We start from the raw sequence: 19,362 nt of genomic DNA, 5'->3' as shown, positions 1-19,362 counted from the left end.
AAGATTCCCCCAACCGGGTCGGCAGGAAATGATGGCAGCTGCTGAGAAGAGGGCAGGAAGGCACAGTGGCGGCGGCTGCACTGCCCACGGCCGTCTCAGGGGTGGGAGCGCCGGGACAGGAGCCCGCGAGCCTCTCCATTGAACCTTTTAGAGACTTAATGGCTTGGATTCTATTACTTTGTCTGAAGCCTTAACAGAGCTTCATCGCGTGTCCCGGAACCCTGAGCAGAGTGATGGGGCTAATACGGATAACTGCAAAGACTAAAATGGCTGATCAGCGACTTCTGATTTCCAAACTCGGCCGGATCCAACTGCTTTCGGGTCCTTCTCCTCTCGCTGCCTTTGCTGGAGCCACGCTACCTGAGAAAAAAGCGCACCCGGCCGGCGAGCTGACCGCGGCGCCCACAGCAGAATGGCCCCCTTCAACTTAGGCTGAAGCTCCGCGGAGCACCGAGAAATTGACAGCGCTCCCGCTCCGCCCCTCCCCGACCCGGCGGGCGGTGGGCCTGCGTCAGCCTCGCTCCTCGCCGCGCCTCGCCGCGCCCCTCGGGTGGGCGTTATGTAACAATCCCGAACCCAACTCCAGAACCATTTTAACAACTTATCCCGTCGAAGCGGGGAATATAGGGCTCGCGGGGCCCATACAATGAATCCGAGCTGGGCCTGTGGATTTAAATCCGGGGTCAGGAGAGGAGTGCAGCTGCCGGGGCAGGAGGCCGGGCTCTAGCAGTCCCCCGTGGGATCTATCCAGCAGCCCGACTGTGCGCCCAGGGGAATAAATGTGTTCTCTGTGGTCAGGGTACCACCAGTCGCGCAAGGGGGGAGGGGGAGGGGGAGAGGCAAGGAGGGCTTCTCTTGAAGCACTCAAGATAAGCTAGAATCCCCAGAACCTAAGGAAGCCCCCTCCAGCTCCAATCCTCACCCCACTTCCCTAGTGCGCACACTCTTGAATGTCTTTGCTCCCTCTTCACCCCCTCCCCGCCAGTGGGGGTCCCCGAGATTGCAGCCACTTTCTCCCTACGCCGTCACACGCACGCGCGTGTGCAGTCACTCACACCCACACACTGACACACAGAAACACACACACACCAACCCACACTCGCGGGCGCTCCGCGTGCGGCATCCAAAAGACATGAATATTCATTACTTACAAGCATTAGTGACTGCGAAGCTGTTTGCTACCTCCAAATTGTCGATGTGGGGAGTCAGTCTGAACTCCGAAGTGGAAAACTGAACCATTCCTACCCGAAATGCACTGTATTCCTGATCGGCGCCCCTGGGAAATAGCCCCCCTGCAAAGAACAAACACCAAGCAGAACAGTGTCAGTGCCAGGGAAGGAAAGGAGGGGAGCCCGCTAGCGCCCAACAGCCCAGGAGTCTCTTATTCTCGCTAATAGGCCGAATAAATACATCAAGGGACTCGGGCAGCGGGGAGCTGATCTCCAAATGGTAGCTAAGGGGTCAAGACACAGATGAGAGTCTGAGGGCAAGGTAGGTGGCCAGAAACGTTAGCCTTTCCTGGTAACCACAAGCTTTTCATTCAGACCCCCTAGAGGACCTTAACAAACAGGAAAATGTTGCTTGAGGCAGAATTAATAAAATTTGGGAATCAGAAATGAGAACACCTTTTCCTCTATTGTATCAAAGCCATAGCCTATTCCCTTTGCTTCATGCTAAGAAAAACATGTATATTCTAGGCAGTTTAAATCTGGAATGCAGTCAAGGTATGACATAAGTCTACATGACATGAATTAATTTGTCCACTGTGAACAAAGATTACCACCAAATTATGCACAATTCAAAAGCAGAGCACAAAGGGTACCTACCTATCTGTATGCTGTTAGAAGAGACACCAAAAATCAGTCCCCATAAAACAGGAGAAAGGAGAACAGATATATGCATAATCTTTTGCATTTCCAAGAAAAGTAGAGCATCCACAAAATACCCCCTTTTTTTTCCTTTTCCTCCTCTTTCTTCCTTGGCGGTTTTCCTCAGCAAATTAGATCCTCTGCATTTTGAGACAGCAATTTAGCACCAAGCTCCTAAAAACCTGAAGTGGAGGCAGAAGAATTCCTATTTCCCAGGTCCTGCTGGTGGCTGCTGATGCCCTGCGCCCTGTCCCTGCTCCCGAAGTCCGGAGGACTGGCTGGATGCAGTTTTCAGCGGAGCTGCCGCTGTGGTTCCAGTGTCTTGGAATATTCAGCACCCTCCCATGCACTCACACACACTCACCCTCTCTCGCGCTCTCTTCTCCCTCTCCCCTCTGTCTCACACACGCGCGCGCGCGCACACACACACATACACACACACGCAAGTCACAGAGGAGCAGGCAGTCCCGGGCGCGCGTGCGCGACTCGCGGCAGGATGCTGGCGCGCGCGTCCAACCCCTCCCCCGCACCCCGCACCCCGCACTGCCCTGGCAGCGTCGCGTGCGCGGCGCTAAGAAAGCGCGGCTCAGAGCCGGGCAGCCGCTACCCCGGTCTAGACCTCAGGTCTCGCGAGCTGTCGCGCCCACCGAACGCTTCTGCCTTTCAGCACCGAGGACAGCGCCCCACTCTTCGCCTCGTGCTACCTTTGTTGCCTCCGCAGCAGCTGCCGCTCAGATGCTCCAGCCTGGACCAAACGCAGCAAAGCCGATTTCCGGCTGCTGTGCAGAAGCCGAATTGCTAATTGTTGCCGGTGAAGCGTTTTCTCACCAGGCCCTGCTGTTTTACATTTTAAGTAATTTTTATTTTCGTTTTCTATGGCCTGTGAAAACTCACCTAGCAATGTAGAAAAGGTATCATCCTCCTCACCTGACCCAGCCAAAAAGCAAACAAGAAAACAAAATACCCATCGAAGAACTGTTCCAAAATCGTGAAGTTTTGCTAAATGTGATGTAGCCAGCATCCAGGGACAAACCCAAAATTCTTTCTTTAAAGGCTAAAGCCGCATAGGAGGAGATCAAGATTGAATCTTTGAAATACTTTGCATGGATATCCCATCTTTAGAGTGTGTTCCATTGGGTCATAATGCCAACTTGCAGAGCCAGCTGAGTGCAGGTCTGGCAGACTTCACTGCAGATTCCCTCCTGTAGTAAAGACATGTAGACTTGGCTCTTTAGAAGCCCTTTCTTTACTGAAAGCAGAAGACTCCGTTTCAAGGAAAGGCTCATAGGAGAAAGAAAGAAGATGAAGTAAGTCTAGAAAGGCCTTTGAGCTGCACAATCTTTCCCAGGGACATAGTGAGAAACCGAATATTCCACCGCGTATTGGCCCTGAGTTTTGAGAAATCACTGCTCAAAGAAAGTAAGCTAAGTTTTCAGCACTTAAAACCCGCAAGCTTGAGACCACTGCGAAAGAAAGATGAGGTTAGGGATTAAAGTTTGTGGGAAGGGAGTTAATGGGGAGGATCTAAGACTGGACTTCCCCCCTGCGCAATTTATGCACTTCTCACCGCTTGCCAAGCAGTTGCCTGGGAACCTGCTCTGGCAATTCCTTCGGCTGCCTCAGAAATTCTTAAGTTTTATGGATTTTTTGGTTTAAACAAAGAAATAAAGGAAGGTTTAGTACAAGGGATTGTTTCCAGAAGGCAGTACATTGGAGCCCATAATACTAAAGGATTGACTTGCTAATATTTCAGAATGCTGAGAGTGTTAATCTATCATGCTGCCTTCCTGTGCAACTATCACACTAATATCATTCCTACAACCTCTTTGTTAACTGTTACCTCACACTTGCCCCCTAATCATTCCAGGGCTTAATTTCTCCATTTTAGAAATGAGAAAGATGGGCAAAGTGTCCTCTATGGCTCTCAAATCCTATAAATCTGTGATTTCAAGTTATGATCTTCCCCTGCTTTTGATTTTAGATATTTATTCCTAAACCAGGAAGTGAAATACCCATAATCTACTACTAAGCTTAGTAAAATACCTTAGTAAAAATACCTCCTAATTTTATCACCAAGAATTTATTTTAGTCTGTTAATAAGCAATTCACTATATGTAGAACAGGCCCTGTGAATTAAAATGCATTTAGTTTTTTAAAAATTAAGTAAGGATAAATGGTAAAAGAGATATAAATAAAAATATATCCAAATTCACAATATAAAGAATAATTAAATTAAGCTTCTCTATTCAATCACTAGTTGTGATGTAAGGCACAAAAAATGATCTGAAATTATTCTCTATTTGAAATATATGATGTATATAAAAATACATATGAATGAATAAATAATTTCTCAGAGCAAAATAAAAAAATACTTTTCCAGCTATTTTCTTTTCTTCTCCATTCAGTTTTTTCCACAAGAACCCCAATTTCATACAAAGAAACTTGGAATGAAAGAAGAGAGAGAGGAGCTTAAATGTGGAGAAGCAATGACGTTTGAAGTGTAGATCAATGGAAATTGAATTTTTCTTTAAAAAAATGTTTCAAAAACTATTTTCATACTAATCTATTTCAAATTCAAAGGCAAAGATGAACTCAAAATGACTGAATTACATTCTATAATAGCAAATGATATAAAGTAAGAATTTGCTGAATCATAGATCATTTTCCCTAGTAAATAATGTAAGAACTCTGGGTAAATATTACTGTTTAATGACAAATTATAATTCATATATAAAATAGAAATAAAAAATTTAGTAGGCGTTAGTTGTAATTCAACTGCTATTCTATTAATGTGTCTTTCACAAGGTAGTTATTACGTATGTACATTTCATAACATACCTGTATACATTTCCTGCAATGTTAGTATCATTATATTAATATCATCATTCATGGAACTCTTTCTAATGTGCTATAATATTTATACAGCTTATATTTTTCAAGTATAGAATACTATCAATATAAATGTAATTAAATTGACTGAAGTAAATAGTTATGAAAATGAATGAAAACTACTAGAATTTATTTTGAATACTTAGAAACTTCTCACTTCAAGAATATATCTCTAATTGATCAGTAATGAAGTCAATTTTGAAAATTTCAAAACTACTCGATCTATAGTTGAATAGAGTAGCTTGCTCAAAGAAACAGAATTTGCTATTTTCTGCCCTCTGCTGTTCAATTTTGGTAATTATCCATAAGTATTGTTTTCCTGAAGCAAGGATAAGTTACATTAAACATGGAAGAAATAAAAATACTACCCACCCTGTCATTTGTTTGTTTGCTTAGTTGGTTGTTACTGTTGTTCCTTTATGTGTGTGTTTAAATATGATTTTTAGTATTAAGGCTAGAAATAAGTATTATATGTAAAATTTCAATTTCTGTTTCACTTAATCTTTGTTTCAACATGGGAAACAATAATTTCCCTTTTAAATCTGCTTTAAAATGCTTAAGGATATTATATATCCTACCCAATCTGCACGGTTTTAATTTTTATTCCATAATAAAAAGCTTTGCATAAAGGAAAGGAAAGTCATTGTATGTGAGGAGGGTTGTGATAATTTTTTACATGACTGGTAGTGCAAATTTTAGCTGATTTCATTATCAAAAGTGGATTATAAATTAGTGCCATACTCCCTAGTGACAAAGTCTCACCAAAGTGGAGGTCATTGCCTTTCTTCCTATTGATCCTCTGGAACTGTGAAAATGTAGGCCATCTGAAAGGCTTGGATGCAACTCAACAATAGAAAGGAAAGAGGGTCCATGCTCTTTCAGCAGAAGATAGCAGATTGCAGTTCCTGCAGAAAGAACCCTGGTTCCAGACATGAGACCCCACTGGCTGAGACAAAGCAAATAAAGAAATGGATGAGAAAACATGAGGATTTTAATCACTTAGGGCTATAAATAGAAATTTTAGTTCTTTAATTAAGATAAAGAATAATATTAATATTAATACTTATTCTAGATTGAGACAACATTCTTTTCTTTTATGCAGCAAAAATTTAAATCACTAATTCAATAAGATCAACTACATGACCCAAAACATATATCTAAAGTTAAGCAAGTTAGGCTTTTGTACCTCTTTTTAAAATGAATTTAGAATGTCCAAAAATGAAAATAAGTAGTTTTCATTTTAGGTTGTTTGTGAGCTTTGATTATATGAATTTATATTATAGGTAACAATCCTGTACCAGGAATATTTATTGGAAAACGGTGTTTCAATTCATTCATTAATTCAATAAACTCTGAGGAGCTACTATATTCCAAATACTGTGGTTGACACAGTGTATAAAAAGATGACCCAACAAAAACTTTTCTCAAGAGATTCCCAGACTTCATTCAAGTAAGCAAATGATGAAGACCATGTGAGAAGGGCAATAAGAAATGAAACAAGTAGGCATATGGTTAAGATAATATGGTGAGACAAAGAGTAATCGATAAAGCACATTTTATGTTGGAGCTCAGGAAAGAGGAGAGTCACCAAAGGCTAACACCTGAACTGAGTCAAGTAGAAGTTATAGATAGGTAAACGGTGGGGATGTAGTGAGGAAAACACTTTTTTTTAATTTTAATTTTCAACTTCATGGAGTTATAATTGACAAATAAAATTAAGGTATTTAAAGTGTACAGTGTGATTACTTGATATATGTTTTCATCGTTAAAGGATTACCCCATCAAGTTAATTAACATATCTATCGCTTCACATATTTATCCTTTTTTTGTTTTGAGAACATTTAAGTTCCACTCTCTTAGCACATTTCAATTATACAATACAGTGTTATCAACTATAATCATCATCTTATACATTAATCCTCAGACCCTGCTTATCTTAAAATTGAATATTTGTATTCCTTTACCAACCTCTCCCTATTTCCCCCACCCTCCAGCCCCAGGCAACAACTCTTCTACTCTGTTTCTATAAGTTTGACTTTTTTTTTAGATTCCACATATCAGTGATACCAGACAGTATTTGTCTTTCTCTGTCTGGCTTATTCCAATTAGCATAATGCCCTCCAGATTCATTCATATCAAGGTTGAATAATATTATATAATCATATATATCATATATATCTCATATATAGCACATTCTTTTATCCATTCATGCAATGACAGACACTTAGATTGCTTCCATACCTTGGCTAGTATGAATAATGCTGCAATGAACATAGAAGTACTGGTATCTCTTCAAGATAATGGTTTCATTCCTTTGCATATACACCTGAAGGGGGATTGCCAGGTCATATGGTAGCTCTATTTTTAATTTCTTGAGAAATCTTCATACTGTTTTCTGTAATAGTTGTATCAGTTTACATTCCCACTCACAGTATACAATGGTTCCCTTTTCTTTGCATCCTTGCCAGCATTTGTTATCTCTTACCTTTTTAATACTAGCCATAACAAAAGGTGAGAGGAGATGTCTCATCATGGTTTTGATTTGCATTTCCCCGATGATTAGTGATATTGAGCACCTTTTCATATACCAGTTAGCCACTTGTATGTCTTCTTTGGAAAAATGTTTATTCAGGTCCTGTGCCCATTTTTTAATCAGATTTTTGGTTTTTGCTATTGTGATGAATAAGTTCTTTGTATGTTTTGGATACTAACCCATTATCAAATATATGATTTACAAATGCCTTCTCCCATTCCACAGGTTGCCTTTTGATTTTGCTGATGGTTTCCTTTTGCTGTGCAGAAGCTTTTTAGTTTGATGCAGGCCTACTTATTTATTCTTGCATTTGGTGTCAAAAAAAAAAAAAAATCATTTCCAAGACCAGTGTCAAGGAACTTACCTCCTGTTTTCTTCTAGGAGTTTTATTTTTCAGGTCTTATGTTCATGTCTTTAATCCATTTTGAGTTGACTTTTGTGTATGGTGTAATATTGGGGTCCACTTTCATTCTTTTGCATGTGGCAATCTGGTTTTCCAAATACCATTTATTGCAGAAACTATCCTTTCCCTATTGTATATTCTCGACTCTTTTGTCAAAAATTAATTGACCAAATATACATGGATTTATTTCTGGGTTCTCTATTCTCTGTGTTTGTTTTTAATATTAACTTCATATGTTTTATGTTTACTATAGCTTTGTAGTATAGTTTGAAATCAGGAAGTATGCTGCCTCTACCTAAGTTTTTTCTGAAGATTGTTTTGGATACTCACGGTCTTTTTTGCTTTCATGCAAATTTTAGAATTTTTTTTTCTATTTCTGTTAGTAATGTCATTGGAATTTTGAAAGGGATTGCACTGAATCTATAGATCACTTTGGATAGTCTGAACATTTAATAATATTAATTCTTCCAATCCATGAGCACAAAATCAGTTTCCATATATTTGTATCTTCTTCAATTTCTTTCATCAATTTTATAGTACTTAGTGTGTGTTATTTTATTCTTTTTGATGCTGTTGTAAGTTGGATTGTTTTCTTATTTTCTCTTTCTGATAGTTCCTTGTCTATTATAGAAACGCAATTTTTTATATTGATTTTGAATCCTGCAATTTTACTGAACTTATTAGTTCTAACAGGTTTTTGGTGGGACTTAGTGCTTTCTATACACAATACTATGTCATCTGTAAAGAGAATCAATTTTACTTCTTCCTTTCCCATTTGGATATCTTTTCTTTTCTTTTCTCTTCTTTTTCTACTTTTTTTTCTTTTTTTTCCTAATTGTCTGGCTAGGACTTCCAGGGCTGTATTGAAAAAAAGCAGTGAGGATAGGCAACCTTGTCTTATTCCTGATCTTAAAGGAAAGGTTTCAGCTTTTTACTGTTGAGTATGATGTTAGCTGAAGCCTTGTCATTTATGACCTTTGTTATATTGAGGTATGTTCCCCCTAATACCCAGGTTGTTGAGAGTTTGTATCATGAAAGAATGATGTTTTTCAAATGCTTTTTCTGCATCTATTGAGAAGATCATATGATTTTTATTCTTCGTTTTGTTAATGTGGTGTTTCACATTGATTTCTTTACAGGTGTTGAACCTTGCATCCTTGCATCCCTAGAATAAATCACACTTGATTATGGTGTATGACTCTTTTAATGTACTATTGAATTTGCTTTGCTAATATTTTGTTGAGAATTTTTGCATCTATGTTCACTGGGGATATTGGCCTGAAATTGTTTCTTTCTTGGAGTGTCCTTGTCTGGCTTTGGTTCCAAGATATCCTGGCTTTTGTAAAATGAGTTTGAAAGTGTTCCCTCTTCTTCTGTTTTTTGGAAGAATTTGTGGAGGCTTGGTATTGTTCTTTAAATGTTTGGTAGAATTCATCAGAAGAATCCATCTGGCCTTAAGACTTTTCTTTGTTAGGAGGTTTTTGATTACTGATTCAATCTCTTTAGTAGTAATTGGTCTGTTCATATTTTCTATTTCTTCATAATTCAATCTAAATGACCACTATTTGGAACTCTATATCAGGCAAATCCTTTATCCTCCTTTCACTAACTTCTGTTTCTGGAAATCTATTTTGTTCCTTTGTTTGATATGCATTTCTCTGTTTCTTCATTTTCCTTGACTGTCTGTATTGGTTTCTGCATTAAATCAAACAGGCACCTCTCTCAGTATTGAGGGAGTGGTCTTGTGTAGGAGATGAACCTTGTTAATCATCTTGGCCCAAGCTTCTGGTTGTTCCTCAAATCTTTGTGATTGTCCAAACCACCTTCTTCATTCCTAGTGGGTACAGTAGTTGGGAGCATGCCAAAACCTATCATTGTCCCAAAGGGGAGGATCATATTTTGCACCCAGATGCAAGCTGATTGGAAGTTGGGTCCCCAGGCAGCAGCTGGGAAAGTATGTAGTCAAGCCCCTTCCAGGAGTAAACTGGGAGATGGACATTTTTGCCCACTCTTTCTGTGCTAGACCCTGGTGTATAGCCATAGGGGGTAGGGAAGGTGCTTCTGCACCCATTAAGAAATGCTTCTTTCTTTGCTACAGTTCTGTGGGACTCATAAATGAAAGCCCTGTTGGTTCTCAAAGCCAGGTGATCTGGGGTCCTGCCCCTCAGACAGCAATCACAAAAGCTTGGGACACCAGACATGTGTACAAGCTCCTTCTAGGAAGAAATTGGTGGCTTGAAGTGGGCTAGAGCAAGAAGGAAAGGGAAGGGTCCACTAGCTTCCCCAGTCTCCAGGGAGGATATTAGCCAGACCCTAGATGTGTGCTAAATTAGATGCCTAACCCTCAGACAGCAGCTTTTAAAGTACCCAATAGACCTTTTTCATTTTTGCCTACTTCCTCCATGCTGAACCCTGAGGTAGATAGTGGCAGGGAGTAGTCGCAGGCCCATTATCAGCTGCTGCTGCTTCTTCTTCTTCTTCTTCTTCTTCTTCTTCTTCTTCTTCTTCTTTTTACCATAGTTTTGAGTCTCCTGGATGCAAGCCTCATTTGCTTTCACAACTAGGTGTTTTGGAGGCCCATCCCTCAAGTGGGAATCCTAAAAGGGCACTAAATATGGATTCTGAACCTTTCACTCTTCAGAGAGAAGTGGGGAGTTGGGAGTTCCTTCTCAATAGTATGGCACTGTGATGGGGATGGGGTTTATGGCAAAGTGTGTCTCAGGCTTTACTAACTTTCTTGTTGTGGGTATTTTCCTCATTCACTCAATGTGTAGTAGTTGCTCAGTTTCTGGATTTCTTTTCATAGTAATTGCTCCATGTGTAGTTAGCTATACATTCATGTTCATAGGAAGAGGGGAATTCAGGGGCTTCTTATTTTGCCATCTTGGTTGACTTCAAGAATGCTTCATTTAAGAGCAAATATGTCAGTAAAGGCATGTGTGTGGTCCAGGAATTACAAGCAATGCAATGTTTCTAGAGAAGTATAAGACAAGGAGTAACAGAAATAAGCTAGATCTTGGTAAGAAATAGGTAGTTTATCCTATAGGAAAAGGAAACCATTTGGAAAGTTTTAAGTACAAAGATGAGTTCTTAAGATTTGTATTTTAGATAGAACATTCTGGAGGCTGTGGAGAATATATTTATGGGGAAACATAGTGAATGTAGGGAGACCAGGTAGGAGGCTGTATTCCTGGTGGGGATGATGAGAATCCCAATTAAAATAATAATAATATGGATAGGAATAAAATGTTGGTTTTATGAAATATTTAGGATGGAAACTTAGTAGAACTTGTTAGTGAACCTGCATGTCATGTAGGTAAAGGATATGGAGAAACAAAGCCAACTCTTGTACTAGGCTGAATGTCCAGGACAATGTTGGCCTCACCTCAGGATGAAACATAGAGAACACTAGAAAGCAGATATGTAGGCAAATGATGTGTTCACTTTGGTGCATGTTGGATTAAAGGATCTGTGGGATAGAACCCCTCAAGCTATTGTGTTAGCATTTGACACTGATTCTGATACTCATGGATGAGGCTTCATCTGAAGTTTGATTTTGAGAAGTTAACATCATCAGCCTGTGGTGTTTTATACGATACTTACTGTTTCTCAGAAAAGTCATTTAAAACAAAAAATTGAAGAAAGCGAAGACACATGCATACCTTTAAAATTCTGCTTTCACTTAGTACTGATAAATGTACAATCATTTTCCATCATTTGAAGTGAGACCAGTCCATTACCTTGACCATGGTTCTCCTAAATAGTTTCCCATTTCAGTCTCTCTAAAACTGAATAAGAATTTAAGAATATTTGTGAAGAAATATGAACACTAAATCCTTTTCATTTTTTTATGATTTTTCTCATATTTTTGATAGCCTTGCTCACTCTTAACTAGAATAAAATTTTTTACCTACTTGCATTAGTGTCTCCAGAACATCCAACATGGTTTTCAACAATTCTCTTTTCACGTGTTATGAATTTACAAAGTATTTTAACCAAATCGCATAATCACAGTATCAAATTCAACTGTCATAAAATGTGTTGTTTTTGTTTTTTTTTTTCTAAAATACACTTGACTCTCACTTAGTGGGTGACAACAGAAATTAGAAGGGCAAGCTGCTAGCCAAAAGTATTCAGCAGGACTCCACTGGTGCTTTTCATATAATGTAAGGGGGGACAAAAGAGAGAAGAAAAGAAACAGATAAATAGCATAAAACATACCTACAACCATTTCCAAATCTGTAGATGGTTATGAGACATAAATAGCCACTTTTTTAAAGCATTCCTTCCATATTCATGTTACTTTAGTCAGCACTTCAGTGAGACAGAGTTCTTTACTTGTATGTGACCCAAATCTTCATTCCTGCAGGGTCTGAGTCCTTGATGTTCTAGTCTTTTTTGGGGCTTCTACAGTTTCCTTTGGTCTGATTACTGGACAAGAGAATACTAAAAGGAACTGTAGTGAGTAGTGAACCTCCTCATCTACTCCATGGCATAGCACATTTCCCCTCCAGTCCAGTAGGTACAATTTCTATTTTATAATAGTATGCTGCTGTGCAGGTACAATTCTATGGTACAATGGACTAGATAATGTCATTTCTTCTGGATGGGGAAATCAGGTTGTAAAATCATGTGGCATCCTCTGGACAGAAACTTAGTATATACCAGGGCCAACTGGCAATCTAGAAGCTTTTAAAATGGAAAAGAATTGCCAGCAGAGGGGAGCAAGGTCCTTAGGCACCTGTGCTGAGATTCCCTTACTAGAACTTGCCATGCTCTCTATATCAACATCTTTGTCTGCCCCAGACACTTCAAATACCGTTGTGTCTACTGGGTCTCAAGACTTAAATGTCAGCTTGCACTGCAGCCTGAAACTGCCAATGGAGTTTATTTTTCTTCAGTCCAACTGGCAACCTTATAGCTTAATACTAATAAATGTGTCAGAGCAACATGCCCAAATGTGATACACATTGCCTGCAAAATCCAGACAAGTCTGCCAAGCATTGTTTCTTTCTTTGTGGTGGTTGGTAAAAGCACAATTAGTCTCAGGTCACTGGATGCTTGAAAAACTTCACCTCTGAGGTCGACCCACTAATTTCTGAGGGGTTTATCTCCCACACTCTGTAATGCATATTTTTACTAAGGCATCTAAGTGGCTTACTACTTCTTGTTTATCAGGTCCAATTAACACGATGTTATCAATATAAGGTATCAGTGTCAAGTTCTGCTATAGAGGTTACACCCAGAGTAGTCTCTGTACCTCTCTTGAGGATATACTGGGACAAATATTATTTGGGATATATAATATATATACATATATATATATTATCATGCATTATATAATATATGTTATTATATATATTATATTATATATAATATATAATAATAATTATTATTATTATTATTATTATTATTGGTGTGGAGACAATGAGAGATGTTGGAGTGAGAAAGAATTGGCTTCATCCTGGGAATCACCTGTTCCGTGCACATTTTTTTTTCCGCATAAGGAACGGCTCCCTTGTAGAGTTGAAAATTTGCTTCTGCTTCTGCTTCTGCTTACACAGCAATTCTGAGGAATTCAGAATTTATAGGCTCCCAACCTCATCCGAGTTTGTACGAATGTGTTTATTCAATACACCAGAATTCCACTCCTTGCTTACCAGCACCATTATATTACAGACAATATAGTCTCTGATTGAGACTATAATATATACTTATATATTATACCACTTAATATAGTATCTATATCTAATTGGTAGAGCACCTAATTGTTTACCTAGGTTTCCTCAGGCCAAAAATTTCCTGCTACTATAGGGGAGGAGGGACTCATTCAAAACTTCAAAGAGGCTTCTTGATTTTGATACATATTCCTAATTGTATGCTCATAGGTTTTTAATTTCTTATATCTCCTCTGTTTGTTCTCTGGGGCCAGAGAAAGAAGCTGGATGACTCCAATATTTCAAATCATTACTATTGTCATAACAACAAAATGCCACAGCTACCTGATTTCCCTCCAGTTCCACTTCATCCTACACTGCCATCAGTGAAAATGTTTATAAACATGGTGCCACCATCTTCTATAAATCATCTAAGTCCCATTCCCCCTCCTTCATAAGAAGCATATCCTCTGTTCCTTAAAATATGTGAGCAATCTAATGTTTGAATCCCATCATAAGGTTCTATTTCCTAGGGCCACTTGCAACACAAGTTATATCTGGGTCCCAGCAGAAAACAGATAACATATGCAAAAAGAATGATCCAAAGATATTCTACTTACAAAACATATGTAATTAAAGGAAACCACAAAATTCAGTACAATAATCCAGGGTAGTACCAGCAGGACTACTGACATTCTTAGGCTGAAAGGAATAAACGGAGGAACCCAGTACCTGAATCTAGAAGGAGAGAGTCATGAGAAGAAGGCCATCTTGAAAGAAGCCATGATCTTTGGTTGGGGACATAGATCACCATTAGAAGGAAAAGAGAGGAAGAAATAGTCCAACCTCACTCTGCTTTCTTCCTCCGATCACCTGACCAGGCTCCCTGTTGGCTAAAGGCAACTGAAAGTCAGAGTGAGAGAAGCCACCTATGCAGCTCCTACAAGTCAGCCGCCTGGAGCAGAAAGCCAGACAGAGAAGGAGAAACTGTAATTTGAAGAGGAAATGGAAATATGTGCAGTACACACTGGCCATTCTTTCTTAAACTTAATGTAGATTCAGATAAATGTTAGGATATGAGATGAACCTCTCAGCAGAGACACCAGAAATTGTGTTTCATAGCAGCTACTGATGGGGAAGACATTGTTTTTCATTCCCAATAATTGGCAAGTTGATAGCTTGGGTGACTTTGCAAGCATACCTAAAGGAAAAGCAGGGAAAGGAAAGACAGTATAATGTCCGTCTGACCTGAGTTCAGATACACTGATTATATCTTTAGACAGAGAAGATAATGGAGGAGATGGTTTCACAAGAGTTTCCATGAGACAAGATAGCATGATTAGTGTCATTTTGGATTACAACCCCCCCACCCCCAATTCTGCTTGCATCATGACATGACTATGTCAGAATGACCATCCAAGGAATTCTATGTGACTTTGGCAGCTTGAGATTTTGTCATTATGGGAACATTTTACAGAGTACATAGATTTTCTCACAGTAGCACCAGCATCAGACTCGGGGCAGGGAGGTACGTCATCAAATGGCTTCTTAAGTATCACATATTGATGAAGGACCAGATGTGAAGAACTGGGAGGACTGTTTGTGAACACACATAAGAGTACTCCAGAGATTCCCAGAAGATGGAGCCACTTGGTGGCTAAGTTACTGTATTCTACAGGAGTCAAGACCCAGTGAAATTTTGAACATTACCATTACAAATTACCCATTTTCAATCCACAGCATGAAGAGACCTGAAAAATGCAATTGTTCCGTACTGGTCTCAACCTATCAATAACCAGTGCTGTGGTTAGACTGGCCCTTGTGATTCTTACTATGATTGCAAGATCCTTCAGCAGTAACCACGAGGAAATTACAAAAAACTAAATGTTTATTACTTATAAGACTTGGAAACTATATAACACACCTGGGGCCACACAGGGAGGTCATGCGTAGAGGGAGAGAGACAGAGCGCACAGAACTTGGGGTTCTGCTTTTATTGGGATCAATGGTTGGGACGTGGGGTTTCACAGGCTCATTCTTTATTGGTGAATTTAAAATATAAAAGCAGGAATTTAAGGCACTGAAAGAGAAAAAACAAGTTGCCCAAATGGTCTGTTACCAAAATCAACTAAGATCTTCAAAACAAAGGAGCCTCAGTGCGGGGAGGTGGCTTGGCTCTGTATCTAGTTGTGTCTCTGGCACTGTGTTTATTCAAAGTAGGCTTCTTTGAAATAAAATGCCTCTGTAATCAAAGCTTAAGTCAGGCACTTGCATTAACAAACAAACAAACAAACAAAACCTGTCTGGGCTTCCACTACAGCAGTTTACACTTTGAGATCAGTTTTTAGGGGATTGGTTTGCTTTCCTGCATAACCAAACTTGAAATTAGTTCGATCTTCTGAAACTGCTTTCTATGATGTAACTTTATTGATAGGAATACAACCCTAGTTTAATACCTAGGAAGAACATGAATTTGCTATTGTTTTTAACATAGACTGATAAGAAGTGTAAAGAAATTACCCTCTGGTAATTTGTCTTTCTGGAATATAGCAAGCATAATCCATATAAAACTTTTTTTTATAAGGGCAATTATTCTTAAGGAGTTTTAAAAAGCCAGTTCAAATCAGATAATATTAAAGAATGAATAGTCTAAATTTAGGAAGAAATATTGCATGGAGAATAAGTGGACGGAATACTTGGATAGTATTGTGCAAATACCTATAATATTTGGTCAACCTAAATCCCTTATATACTCATATTTTTATTTTTATTGTTCAGTTATGTTTTCATCCATTCAACAAATATTTATTGACCACCAATGTGCTGAGTTCTAGAGAAATCAAAGTTAATATGACAGATTTTGCATTCAGAGAGTTCATGTTTTAGTGAGAGAGGCAGACAATTTCACTGAAGGGGTGAAGTGTTATATAAAGTGTTATCTTCTTTTCTAAAGAGAAGCAGCATGATTCAAATGACATAGAAAAAAAAAATTATCTTTCCACAGAGTCATGTGGAAATGCAAAATAAGATTTCAGTTGCAAAGCCTCTGCCAGTTTTCAACTGCAAAAGGGTCTCAGCTGGGTTAATATTTTATTAAATAGAACACTTCAGTTCTTGCTTGTCCAAAGGGAGATCTACAACTAAGAGGCAGAAAAGGATAAATTCTTTTTTTTTTTTTTAAGGTGAATTTCCAGGGGACACCCAATATAAGTGGCCCAGAAAACAGAGAAGCAAGGAAACACAGCAAGGCAGGAGCCAGGATCTACAGAGGAGATGGTCAGAAATTCCTGGGAAAGAAGACACAAAGTACTTGTTAAAAAATGGGGGTCTAATATTCCATGTTAAGTTGTACTACTGGGATGTGACCCTCTCCTTCACCCTAACCTTCAGTGAAACCTTGTTATGGAGACTGAGCTCTATTTCTGCACCAGCAGAGGTAAAGTTACTACAAGGATTTTGGATATTCAAAGGAATTTCTACAATGCTGTTACACACCCTAGAAAACCTGCTTTTCAACGGGAAAAACCATAGAACTATTAGAGCCTGAAGACTAAAGCAAAACTCAACTTTAATATGGCAATGCTTAAGTTCTTATATCTGAATGAGTCAGGAAGAAATACAAGTTCCCTTTTCTAAAAAGAGTAATTTCGTTGCTAAATCTGTGTTTTATACAAATAACAACAAAAATCTCAGCACCAAGTGCCTTAAAAATAAGATAAACATAATAATTAATAGAACCGAAATTCCAGAGTTATAGTAGGATTTGTTTGGTCCAATCACTCTGATTATATTTTGACCAGACAAGATTAAGATTATTTCTTCTTATGGTTGTAGCAACTGGTATTTTCTCCAGCTGGAAAGAAAGCACTTTAGTTTGCATTATTCCAACAAGATGTCCTAAGGGTTATCCGAACTGGCTTGCCTAAGGCACATGGGAAACTTTAACTCAGCACCTTTCTCCAGGAGAAGATATGCAGTGGTTGGATTTGGGACTACTCCACATGAAAGCCAGGAGTTAATAGAATGCATGGATACTCTTTTTTTTTTTTTTTTTAAGATTTCACAGTTTTTATTAAATCCTAATCTAACATAACAGTATCTGATTTTATAGACATCATCCCATGGTGAACATGTTTAATAAGTGAAAGCAAATCAGACATTGAAGTCATTATGTCTGCAGACTAAACAATAAGGTAACTACACAGACCACTACAGGTAACGACATACACTTACTTGCTCAGAGTTTTCATACGAGCCATGTTTTTTATAAAACTATATCTCCTAATATTTAATTTTAGCTCTCATATAATATTTTAATTACAAGTACCTTATTGAGATAACTAACATTTTGACAGTTTCACTGAGAATGCATGGCTACTCTTAACAATGGGGAGGAGGGAGACAGAAATGTGTAAGCAGAGAGACAAGCATGTCCATTAGAGTAGGTAGACATGGAAAAAAATAAGGCTAATTCTTTTTTTTTTTTAAGATTTTTTTTTATTTGACAGAGAGAGACACAGCGAGAGAGGGAACACAAGCAGCGGGAGTGGGAGAGGGAGAAGCAGGCCTCCCGCCAAGCAGGGAGCCCGATGCAGGGCTCGATCCCAGGACCCTGGGATCATGACCTGAGCTGAACGCAGAGGCTTAACGACTGAGCCACCCAGGTGCCCCAAGGCTAATTATAATAAAGGAGAAATTTTGTGACTCTGCACACAAAAACACTTTCTCTAATCTTAGAAACCTTTAAATTGATTTGATTACTTATATATAATTTGCCTTGAGGATAGCATTCTACTTATTTCAAAAGCTTTTGCTTGAACGTTGCATAAACTCTGGTAACACTATAAACTCGCTGAATAACACCATTTGCTACTACATATACTGCTTGAGAGAATTTCAAGGTTATGAAAGTAGTTTGAGGCCCAAATAAACTCTAAACTGCACTGAATACCCCCTCTGTTTTCAGCAGTTTTATAACATCATAAATATTTTTGTGTCTGATACTGCTAATGAGTTCCATAAAAGAATTTTTAGCCCACAAACATCCTTGTTCAGCACTCTCTTTTTAGCAACAATAATTAGGATTTTTACCTGACTGTGCTAAAATACATCCTGGTTGGATAGCTATTTTAAAAAATTAAAATAAAATTGTATTATGTCATAACAAAAAAGACACGATTTTTGTTTTAGTTGTTTAGTGGTTTTCTGTTTGTTTGCTTGCTTTCCCCCACTCCAGCTTTAAAATAGCAGTGTCTGACTGCCATTCTCTATCACAGATAAATGCACAAATCTGTCACTGATAGTATGCCAGTTAGACATTGCTATTTTAATGCTGGGGGGGGGGCAAGCAACTAAAACAAAAATCTTGTGTTTTTTTGTTATGACATAATACAGTTTTGTGGGTTTAACTACTTGTTTTTCAATTATGATAAAGTCAAGGAACTGGAAGAAGGCTAAGGTTAATTTATACAGCTCAACTTTCTCCATAGATTAGCAAGAAAATTTGGGTCTAAAGGAGCCACATATATCCATTGCATTCTTTAAGTGGTGTTTTTATATTTCCTATTTGATATATTTGGTGTATAAATTTCACAGCAGCTGTTAAAAATTTAGCAATTTCTCAAAACTATTTTATAAGTTGCCCCAAAACTATGAACGACAAATCTTAATTATTGTCTAATGGAATGATGGGCAGGATGAGCTCCAGGATCTTACATCTCATTTTAGAACCAGGAGTTTATTATTCAGATAAATAATTTTGTGTTCACATTAGTGTGTATAATCATATTACATCTAGGAGTTATATCAATTTACTCCATTTACCTTCCTAATACATAAAAAATATTGTATGCTGTGAGTTCTAAAATGGTTACCTTTACTAAGTACTTGCCATGTGCCAGATACTAGATGTTAAACATTTTGCCTCATTTTATCTCCCTTGCAAGTCCTGTTAGGCACAATGTTGTTTTAAAGAGGAACAAACTAGGCCCTGGAGATTTAAGAAACCCTGAA

At 38.5% G+C, this 19,362-nt stretch overlaps 1 protein-coding gene across 3 annotated transcripts in view; it reads right to left on the bottom strand.

Moving 5' to 3' along the window:
* GRIA2 (glutamate ionotropic receptor AMPA type subunit 2) overlaps positions 1 to 2,360 on the bottom strand; it is a 142,712-nt gene extending 140,352 nt beyond the window's left edge. For 2 of the 3 annotated variants that reach the window (XM_036088960.2, XM_036088959.2), the window contains exons 1-2: positions 1,827 to 2,358; positions 1,152 to 1,292 (exon numbers count right to left, since the gene is read on the bottom strand). In XM_036088960.2, coding sequence (XP_035944853.1) covers positions 1,152 to 1,292; positions 1,827 to 1,914 — 229 coding nt within the window. In that variant the 5' untranslated portion in view covers positions 1,915 to 2,358. Of the gene's footprint in view, positions 1 to 1,151; positions 1,293 to 1,826 lie in introns of all 3 variants that reach the window. The other variant, XM_036088961.2, reaches the window with a different exon arrangement.
* Between the last annotated feature and the right edge of the window lie 17,002 nt (positions 2,361 to 19,362).

The sequence above is a fragment of the Halichoerus grypus genome, chromosome 3 (assembly GCF_964656455.1).
Source record: "Halichoerus grypus chromosome 3, mHalGry1.hap1.1, whole genome shotgun sequence".
NCBI classification, from domain to species: domain Eukaryota; kingdom Metazoa; phylum Chordata; class Mammalia; order Carnivora; family Phocidae; genus Halichoerus; species Halichoerus grypus.
Note: the sequence above shows the minus strand (reverse complement) of the source record. Positions and strands in the feature narration are given on the sequence as shown.